Source organism: Nuphar pumila, chromosome 11 (genome assembly GCF_984573655.1).
Source record: "Nuphar pumila chromosome 11, dmNupPumi1.hap1.1, whole genome shotgun sequence".
In the NCBI taxonomy this organism is placed as follows: domain Eukaryota; kingdom Viridiplantae; phylum Streptophyta; class Magnoliopsida; order Nymphaeales; family Nymphaeaceae; genus Nuphar; species Nuphar pumila.
Genome location: NC_143259.1, coordinates 70,696,851 through 70,708,289, shown reverse-complemented (window position 1 = coordinate 70,708,289; position 11,439 = coordinate 70,696,851). Strand labels below are relative to the sequence as shown.

The 11,439-nt window shown below is 36.1% G+C and overlaps 1 protein-coding gene across 1 annotated transcript; it reads right to left on the bottom strand.

The window, feature by feature from the left end:
• Window positions 1–450: 450 nt before the first annotated feature.
• Window positions 451–1,721, bottom strand: LOC149822420 (uncharacterized). Its single transcript, XM_089981465.1, has 2 exons — window positions 1,491–1,721; window positions 451–668 (listed from the first exon to the last, which is right to left on the bottom strand). The coding sequence occupies exons 1-2, from the start codon at window positions 1,710–1,712 to the stop codon at window positions 582–584; spliced, it is 309 nt and encodes a 102-aa protein (XP_089837591.1). The 5' UTR covers window positions 1,713–1,721; the 3' UTR covers window positions 451–581.
• Between the last annotated feature and the right edge of the window lie 9,718 nt (window positions 1,722–11,439).

Below are 11,439 nucleotides of genomic sequence, written 5' to 3'. Positions count from 1 at the left end.
TTTGTTTCCATAGTCTGGAATAAGAACACTACAACAGAGCAGTAGATTAGCGACGACCACCTTTCGTCGCTAATCCGTCGCTAACCATGTTAGCGACGGATTAGCGACAACGCGACGACAGTATGCTTACGTCGCGAATATTTCGACGCAAACTGGCGACGGAATTATTCCGTCGCCAAGTCCGTCGCTAATTGCGACGGAATAACGAGCGCTATATTCCGTCGCCAATCCGCCGGTACTAAACGGCGACCACGGCGTGGCGACGGATTTAATTCCGTCGCTAAGCCGTCGCTAGATTAATATGAATAGCGACGGAATCATCCGTCGCTAATCCGTCGCAAAAACGAAAAAAAATCAAAAAAAATTTATTTAAAAATTAATTACGGAGAACTGTACAATTTATATTTCCTGTACAATTTATATTTCCTGTAAATAAAAAACAAACCACACAAAAAAATTCATATAACAAGTATCTATAATAATTAATCGTTCCACCTTAAAACTAAGAAGTTTAATTATTTACAATTCAACAATTACAATTAGGAAAAATAAAAAAAATAGAACTTCTTCAACACAGTCCTCTAATCATCGCCAAGATTTTGTGCGTCTTCTTGTTCATTGTCTTTATCTGTCCCTTCAGCTCCACTACCCTGATTATCGCTAGCAGCCTACACAAGAAAAGAACAGTCAGTATTGATAAACAAAATATAATGAAATAAATTACACACTATATGTGATTCTATCATGTGCTCATGTGTGATCTAAGGCAATAAAAAAACTCTATATGTGATTCTATCATGCTCATATGTGTGCTAAGGCAGTCAAAAAATTGAATATGTGATTATAGCATGTTCATATGTGTTCTAAGGCATATAAAAAAACTCTATATGTGATTCTACCATGCTCAGATGTGCTTTAAGGCAAGCAAAAAACTATATATGTGATTCGATCATGCTCGTATGTGTGCTAAGGCAGTAAAAAAATTGAATATGTGAATATAGCATGCTCATATGTGCTCTAAGGCAGGCAAAGCCAAAAATTTTATATGTGATTCTATCATAAATGATATATAACATGTTCATATGTGTTCTAAGGCAGTTAAAAAACTCTATATGTTATTATAGCATGTTCATATGTGTGCTAAGGCAGTCAAAAAACAGAATATGTGATTATAATATGCTCATATGTGTTCTTAGGCAGTAAAAAAACTGAATATGTGATTATAGCATGCTTATGTGTTCTAATGCAATCAAAAAAACTTTATATGTGATTCTATCATGCTCATATGTGCTCTAAGACAGACAAAAAGTTAAATATATATATATGTGATTCTATCATGCTCATATGTGTGCTAAGGCAGTAAAAAAATTGAATATGTGATTATAGCATGTTCATATGTGTTCTAAGGCATCTAGAAAAACTCTATATGTGATTCTACCATGCTCAGATGTGCTTTAAGATAGTCAAAAAAACTATATATGTGATTATACCTGAGAGGGACCTGGAATCGAAGATCCCCTATCCTGAACAGCGGCCTTGATCTCATTTCGGAGAAAGGGGGCGACGGTGTATTGGAAGTAGTTATTCAGTGATTCATTAATGATCTCGCGTACATCATCACCGGAAAGAATAGTCGGCTGCTTGGAGCTTATGTCGGCGCAAGAAGTTGGTGAGCCGTAACTGGAAGAACCAATAACTGGTGAAGTGTTCATATTACTCCCAAACCCGAACACGCGACCTTTTTTGGGTTCACCTGCTGCAGTCACCCATGCTGTAGGATCAAATGATGGATGCTGAGTAGCGTCTTCACCATATCGCTCTACCATTTGTTGCTCATATGCCTCCTACAAAATAATGTTTAAAGTATTCATTAATAATTAATGATAACATTATGATGACTTGCATATATATTGCAATGATTATTAATAGAATTAATACATACCGTTGTCGTTCTCGCCTTCTCTGATACGAAGACTCCCGTGGTCTTCCGTTTATGTGTTTCTACAAACACATCCTTATATGGTACACTGCCTCCTTTTTCTGCTTCCTGCGAAGTTAAATGACAAAAGATTTAGTACACAAATTTGCAACTATACTTATAAAATTAATATTATATATTGATGAGTTACCATTTTCTTTAGGTGGCTCCCAAATGTCTTAGATCCACCTGTGTGTAGATGGGCTTCGGGCATCTTCGATCGATTTTGTGAAGCCTTCGCAGAGCGATTTTTAAATGCATCTCCCGCCCACATATCGCACATTTCATCCCAGTAATCTCTCCTGATAGTAATAGGACCATGGCCCTTCCACAGTAATGGATCATCTACTACGCCAGATGCTTTTTTTGCTGCAGTCTTCATAGTGTGCAGCATGTCTGCAAATCGATTGGCAGCCACCTTCTGCCACACCTTCCTTGCATCATTTTCTTCCACCGTAGTTGCAAAGCGATTCGAAGCCTACAAATATTTTCAGAAAGTTAGTAGACATTGCTTAAATAAATTAAATATGAAACACATTAACTATGAGGAACAACTGTATACCATGAATGAAGACCACAATCTGTCTAATACCTCCTTTGGGTACTCTTTCCATTGGAGGAACTGGTCCTGGTAGCTCCAACCAGATAACATACCATATGCAGGGAAGTCACTGATTGTCCATAGAACAGCGGCCTTCATGTTGAAATTTTGTTTTTTGTGGGCATCATACGTGGTAACACCGTCATCCCACAGTACTTTTAATTCATCAATCAATGGCCTTAGATATACATCAAGATTTTGGCCAGGTGAGGTCGGACCAGGGATCAACAGAGACAAGAAAAGATTTGGACGTTTCATACACAAGCTTGGTGGAAGGTTGTATGGAGTTACAAATACTGGCCAGCATGAGTATGGAGTTGATCTACCCCCAAATGGATTAAATCCATCTGTACATAGACCGAGTCTAACATTTCGCACTTCCATTGCGAAGTTCTGATGAGTACGATCAAAGTGCTTCCAAGCTTCAGCGTCAACAGGATGCGTGATCTTGTTTTCATCGTGTCGAACTTTATTTGCATGCCATCTCATGTGTTTAGCTGTCTTTGAAGACATATACAATCGCTGCAATCTAGGAGTGATAGGAAAGTAGCGGAGCGACTTGTATGAAACTTCCTTTGATCTCGTGCTACCATTGCCTCTTGTCTTTGGCTTGAACCGAGGATGCCCACATGACGGGCATGATATGTCGTTTTCCTGCTTCTTGAAATACAACATGCAGTGATTTGGACAAGCATCAATCTTTTTGTAACCCATACCTAGAGCGTTGACCATAACTTTCGCACGATAGAAATTTTGTGGCAATTTCTCATCTTTAGGCAACATACTCTTCACAATCATGCACAAACGGTCAAAACATGATTGACTCAAATTATACTCGGACTTCAAATTCATTAGTTGAAGAACTGCAGACAAGATAGTGTGACTCTCACAACCGTTCCAAAGTGGCTCATCAGCATCTTTAAGTAAATCATAAAATCTACTAGCTGCATCGTTTGGTGATTCTTCATCTACGACAGTTCTTACATCACTAGAACTCATAGCAGAACCCAGTTCTGTTCCTGCAGCATCAAATATCAAATTCGTATATGGATTATCGTACACCACATTCACCCGTGCATCAAAATCGTTTCTAAATTCTTCTCCATGAAACGCCCAGTTCTGATAATCACTCACAAAACCCTTCCTGTATAGGTGATGTCTAACGCCATGAGGTTCTACAAATCGATTATTCTTACAAATCTTGCAGGGACACCTAATCCGACCTGTGGGATCTACCGTACTGACACTCGCCGTTGCAAATTCAATAAAACTATCGACACCATCCATATATTCATGCGATAACTCATTGTCCACTATCCTACGGTACATCCATTCACGGTTTGCAGTCATTCTGTCGTATGATGTTACGAATAGTATCCTAACGAATTAAGAAAAAAACAATCAGAATGCGACGATGAAGAAAATATCAAATTTATCATGCAATATACTATGTCAAACAATAACAAGAATTTTGATGCATGCATTGATAACTTAATATTTTCATGTGCAAACTATTAATGACATGATACAATCATTTGAAGCATGCTTTTATTATAAAATTTCACATGGAAGTCAAAATCAAATTGAAAGTAACTACATGCAAGCATGGATACAATTACATCAAACATTGCAATACATCATAATCATTCATATCAAATAAATGGCAAACATGTACCTGCAGCAAACACACTTCAATATCTCACTAACTACTACCATGCTTAGCATGGACTCCGTACTCCAAAAATAAGAACACTTCCATATTTCTACATTAAAATCATGCTCAGCATGATCTCCGAACTCCAACAAAGCAGTCCTAGATATCAACAACTAAGTGAGTGTGTGAACAATAAAGTGCTGCATTCAATAAATTAAATAACATGTGATACGTTTGCATCACTTACTCACCACGGGTATTTACCCGATTTGCATTGTTTTTGTCATTTACTTACCACAGGTGGCCGAGCACGAGTTGGTTCCGTTGAAAAATCTGCACAAAAACAAAACAAATTAAGTAACAAACTAACTAATCATGAAACAAGATGAAACACTAACTAAAAAAATCGGGTATTTCTCTCAAGGTACGGGCATTTTCTTATGTGAAACGTTTGAGAAATCGGGTAGAGGTAGGATTTCCATGGATGTTTTGATGGAAATCCATGGCGAATCAGTGGATCTACGAATCCACTATGTTATATTGATATTTTTCCTTGTTTTTCATTTTTTTTTTCAAAAAGAAATCCATGGCACGATCGATGTGGTATGGGTGTCGGCTGACAGACCAGCCGAAGTCAAGCCGTGAACCCTCGTTGTTGGCCCAGCCGAGTGATCGGCTGGGTATGATCCCTTTATTTCAAAAAAAAAAATCTTTTTATTCACGTTGGTGGCTGTTGGCTGGCTGGCAGCCAGCCGAGTAGCACTCGGCTGACTGCCAGCATGCTGGCAGGTGCGCCAGGCCCAGCACCCAGTCGGCTGGGTGCTAGGCGAGCCTATGACAGGGCCATAGCCGGCCCAGCCGGCCCAGCCGACAAAAATTCTTTTCAAAACAGGGAAGGGGGTTAAACCCCCTGCCGGAAAGGCAGTTTCGGCATGGGGGGTTGACCCCCTGCCGTGCCTTTACGGCAGGGGGGTCGACCCCCCATGCGTTTCCGGCAGGGGGTCGACCCCCCATGCGTTTCCGGCAGGGGGTCGACCCCCCATGCCTTTCCGACAGGGGGTCGACCCCCCTTGCCGGAAACGCAGGGGGTCGACCCCCCCTGTCGGAAAGCACGGCAGGGGGTTAAACCCCCTCCGTTTCCGGCAGGGAAGGGGCGTACCCCCTGCGTTTAGAAGAAGAAGAAGAAGAAGAAGAAGAAGAAGAAGAAGAAGAAGAAGAAGAAGAAGAAGAAGAAGAAGAAGAAGAACCTGCGCTTCGCCGGACGGTGGCGGGAGGTTGACGGGGAGCGGCAGCTGGCGAGCGCCGGCTGGCGAGCGGTGGACGGGGAGCGGCGGCTGGCGAGCGGCGGTGGCCGGACGGTGGCGAGGGCCGACGGGCGGCGGGAGGGTGCAGTACAGCGAAACAGGGAAAAGAGAAAGAGGGATGTGATTAGGGATTTACGCGACATTTAGCGACGGCTTAGCGACGGAAAAATTCCGTCGCGAAGCCGTCGCGAAACCCAAATACCAAAAAAGCGACAGAATATATTCTGTCGCTACTCCATCGCTAATTAGCGACGGAGTAGCGACGACAGAGTTCCCTCTCTAAATCCGTCGCTAAAATGGTGTTCTTGTAATCAAAAGTAGCGACAAAAACATGCAGTCTCTAATCCGTCGCTAAGTAGCGACAGATTAGCGATAAAAGTTATTTCCTCGCTAATCCGTCGCAAATTAGCGACAGATTCTATCTCTAGCTAATCTGTCGCTAAGTAGCGACGGGAAAAATCCGTCGCTAATTTCCGTCGCTAATTAACAATTTTCTTGTAGTGGAAATATCATCGTCGTAGATACAGATCAATTAGTGAATGAATGCAACTCAATTGGTCCACTTTGTGCCTTCGCATAGTTAGAGAGGAACCCTCGTGCACATCTATAATTAGAAATTTAAGGGTGTGAAATGACAAAAGAATGAAGTTTTTTCATGGATATGCAGACTCGATTGTGCATATCCTTGATCTAATGCTTATATGTATTTTTTTTTTTATAAACTGCATACAGATGCAGAAAATCAACTGCAAGTTTTTATGATTACATTTTCAAAATTATGCAAAAACAGATTCATTTTTCATAGCTACAGATGTCCCTAGATATTTCACTATATTTTCCTTTTCATGGCTATTCAAATAATAGTTCACCTATCAGAAAAATAGATCAGTTATTAGGAGAAATACTATTTTAAATACTTGTATGCATATGTAGTATGAAAGCTACGTTTTCATGACTATATCGACATTCAATATATACTCTTTTCAGAAAAAAAAAACACCATTACACTCATGGGTACAAAAGCAAAAAGCTTATACACATCATAACATTGGTGGCTATCCGGTTAATCAAACACATACGAGTATCCCATGGTGCTGCACACATGAATAAAGAGACTGTATCCCTACCTCGTGAAGAAGCGAATCCAAAGGTATGTCGCTCTTCTTCCTCAAGGGCGTCGGGTATCCATGCGTGAGCTCCTCACCGAATTCAATGGTGGATGAGAAAGAAAACCAAGCAAGAAAGGGAGAAGGGGCTGCAAATTCATTTGAGAGGGTAAGTTGATAGAGAAAGGGAAAGAGTTTAAATGAAACTCATTTTTTTGTAAACCCTCTCTGGTTTCTGTTTCTTTTTTCTTCTCCAATTAACCTCCCTCATAATAGAGGCCTTGTAACTCCCACCATCTTAAATTCGTAGGAGGCCCATTATAGAATATAACTGCCCATTTGAAAAGTCATGGAATGGGCCTTTCCCATTCCAAATGGTTGGGTTTCCAACCTTGGTCATCCACTCAACCCTCTTTCTAAAAAAGCAAAATTTCTAGTTTTAATGCTCTCTTTAAATCCACGTTTTTATAGCTTACTTCAAATTTCAAAATCTCATTCATTTTTTTATGTTGTTTTGGCAAAAAGGTCTTCTTGGCACACAAGGGGATTTGAACTCGTTCTCCTCCCTAAGGGGTAACGAGCCCCACCAGTGCACTATTTTTGGTTTCGTTGCAAATTCTTGCAAAATAAATTTATTTAACCTCTTTATGGCAGTTTAGCTTTTATTGAATAAAATGATTTCTTTAGCAAAATTTCCTGGTGCCAAAGGGGATTCGAACCTGGGACATCCTTTCTTCTGGCCATCGCCCCACCACCACGCTACTTATTTGCTTTTTGTCTTGTTTACTATTTCAATATCTTTTAAGCATGTGTGGTCTTCTGACGCCATCTTACTCGAACCCAAAGTCCATTGCCTGAATGGTCCGAGATACCTCATTTTAGTATTATAATATTACGAAATTAAAAATTCTTCTTCATCATTTATTTATTTATTAAAAAGACTCGATTTGTACCAGGTTTTTACAATGCATATATGCGTTCTAATGCTGTCAAAATTTTTTTGTAGTGATTCAATCATGCAAATATGTGTTCTAAGGCTGTCACAAAAAATTCATAGTGATTCAATCATGCATATATGTGCTCTAAGGCTATCATAAAACTTTCATAGTGTTTCAATGATGCATATATGTGTTCTAAGGTTGTAAAAAAAAATTCATAGAGATTCAATGATGCATATATGTGCTCTAAGGCTGTCACAACAAATTTATAATGATTCAATAATGCATATATGTGTTTTAGGTTGTCAAAAAAATTTCATAGTGATTCAATCATGCATATATGTGTTCTAAGGATGTCAAAAAAAAATCATAGTGATTGAATCATTCATATATGTGTTCTAAGGCTGTCAAAAACTATTCATAGTGATTCAATCATGGTTATATGTGTTCTAAGGCTATCAAAAAAATTTCATCAAAAGATTTCATAGAGATTCAATCACGCATATATGTGTTCTAATGCTGTCAAAAAAAATTCATAGAGATTAAATCACGCATATATGTGTTCTAAGCATGTCAAAAAAAATTCAAAGTGATTCAATCATGCACATATGTGTTCTAAGGTAGTAAAAAAAAATTCAAATTCAATCATGCATATATGTGTTCTAAGGATGTAAAAAAAAATCATAGAGATACAATCATGCATATAAATGTTCTAGGCTATCAAAAAAATTCATAGTAATTCAATCATGCATATATGTGTTCTAATGCTATCAAAAAAATTTCAAAGTGATTCAATCATGCATATAGGTGTTCTAAGGGTGTCAAAAAAATTTCAAATTCAATCATGCATATATGTGTTCTAAGGTAGTCAAAAAAATTTAATAGTAATTCAATCATGCATATATGTGTTCTAGGCTATCAAAAAAATTTCATAGTGATTCAATCATGCGTATATGTGTTCTAAGGCTGTCAAAAAAAAATCATAGTGATTCAATCATTCATATATGTGTCCTAAGGTTGTCAAAAAAAATTCATTGTGTTTCAGTATAGCATATAAGTGTTCTACGGTTGTCAAAAAAAAATTATAGTGATACAATCAAGCATATATGTGTTCTAAGGCTGTCAAAAAAATTTCATAGTGATTCAATCATGCATATATGAGTTCAAAGGCTCTCAAAAAAAATTCATAGTGATTCAATCATGCATATATGTGTTCTATGGCTGTCGAAAAATTTTTATAGTGACTAAATCATGCATATATGTGTTCTAAGGCTGCCAAAAAAATTTCATAGTGATTCAATCACGCATATATGTGTCCTAAGGTTGTTAAAAAAAATCATAGTGATTCAGTAATACATCTATGTGTTCTGAGCTATCAAAAAAACTTAATAGTGATTCAATCATGCACATATGTATTGTAAGGCTGTCAAAAAAACTTCATAGTGATTGAATCATGCATATATGTGTTCTAAGGTTGTCAGAAAAATTTCATAATGGTTCAATCACGAAGATATGTGTTCCAAGGTATTCAAAAAAAATTTATAGTAATTCAATCATGCATATATGTGTTCTAATGGTGTCAAAAAAATTATATAGTGACTCAATCATGGATATATGTGTTCTATATCTGTAAAAAAAAATTCATAGTATTTCAATCATGCATATATGTGTCCTATGATTGTCAAAAAAAATTCATAGTGATTCAATAATGCTTATGTGTATTCTACGGCTGTCAAAAAAACTTTATAGTGATTCAATCATACGTATATGTGTTCTATGGCTGTAAAAAAAAAATCATAGTGATCAATCATGCATATATGTGTTCTAAGGCTGTCAAAAAAAATTCATAATGATTCAATCATGCAGATCTGTGTTCTAAGGTGTTCAAAATTTTGTTATAATGATTCAATCATGTATATATGTATTCTAATGCTGTAAAAAAAAATTTGTAGTGACTCAATCATGCATATGTGTTTTAAGGCTGTCAAAAGAATTTCATAGTGATTCAATCATGTATATATATGGTGTAATGCTGTCATAAAAATTTCATAGTGATTCAATCATGCATATATGTGTCCTAAGGTTGTCAAACAATTTTCATAATTGTCCAATCATGCATATATGTGTTCTACGGCTGTAAAAAAAAATTGATTGTGATTCAATCATGCATATATGTGTTCTAAATCTTTCAAAAAAAATTCAAGGTGATTCAATAATGCAGATATGTGTTCTAACGTTGTCAAATTTTTTTACAGTGATTCAATCATGCATATATGTGTTCTAATGCTGTAAAAAAAAATTGTAGTGATTTGCTCATGCATATATGTGTTCTAAGGCTCTTAAAAAAAATTCATGGTGATTCAATCATGTATATATATGTTCTAAGGCTGTCAAAAAAAATTCGTAGTGATTCAATAATGCATATAAGTGTTTGAAGGCTGTCAAAAAAACTTCATAGTGATTCAATCATGCATATATTTCTTCTAAGGCTGTCAAAAAAATTTCATTGTGATTGAATCATGTAGATATGTGTTCTAAGGCTATCAAGAAACATTTATAGTGATTCAATCAAGCATATATGTGTTCTAGTAATGTCAAAAAAAACTTATAGAGATTCAATCATGCATATATGTGTTGTAAGGCTGTCAAAAAAATTTTGTAGTGATTCAATCATGCGTATATATGTTCTAAGGCTGTATAAAAAAAGTCATAATGATTCAAAAATGAAGATATAAGTACTAACATTGTCGAATTTTTTTTATAGTGATTCAATCTTGCGTATATGTATTCTAATTCTCTCAAAATAAATTTATAGTGACTGAATCATTTATATATGTGTTCCAAGGATGTCAAAAAAAAATCATAGTGATTCAATCATGCATATATGTGTTCTAAGGCTGTCAAAAGAATTTCGTAGTGATTCAATCATGCGTATATATGTCCTAAGGTTGTCAAAAAAAATTCATAGTGATTCAATAATGCATATATGTGTTCTACGACTGTCAAAACAACTTAATAGTGATTCAATCAAGCATATATATGTTCCAAGGCTGTCAAAAAACATTTCATAGTGTTTCAATCATGCATATATGTGTTCTAACCTTGTCAAAAAAAATTCATAATGGTTCATTCATGCAGAGATGTGTTCTAAGGTATTCAAAAAAAATTTATAGTGATTCAATAATGCATATTTGTGTTCTAATGCTGTAAAAAAAAATTGTAGTGACTCAAGGGTGCATATATATGTTTTAAGGCTGTTAAAAAAAATTCATAGTGATTCACTCATGCATTTTTATGTCCAAAGTTTGTTAAAAAAAAATCATAGTGATTCAATAATGCTTATATATGTTCTACGACTGTCAAAAAAACTTCATAGTGATTCAGTCATGCATATATGAAGGCTATAAGAAAATTTTCATAGTGATTCAATCATGCATATATGTGTTTTTAGGTTGAACTTCATAGTGATTCAGTCATGCATATATGTGTTCTAATGCTGTAAGAAAATTTTCATAGTGATACAATCATGCATATATGTGTTCTAAGGTTGTCAAAAAAAACTCATAATGATTCAATCATTCAGATATGTGTTCTAAGATGTTCAAATTTTTTTTATAGTGATTCAATCATGCATATATGTGTTCTAAGGTTGTCAAAAGAATTTCATTGTGATTCAATCATAAATATATGTGTTCTAAGGCTGTCAAAAAAAATTGATAGACATACAATCATGCAGATATGTGTTCTAATGTTGTCAAATTTTTTTTACAGTGACTCAATCATGCATATATGTGTTCTAATGCTGTAAAAAAAAAATATAGTGACACATTGAGGCATATATGTTCTAAGGCTGTCAAA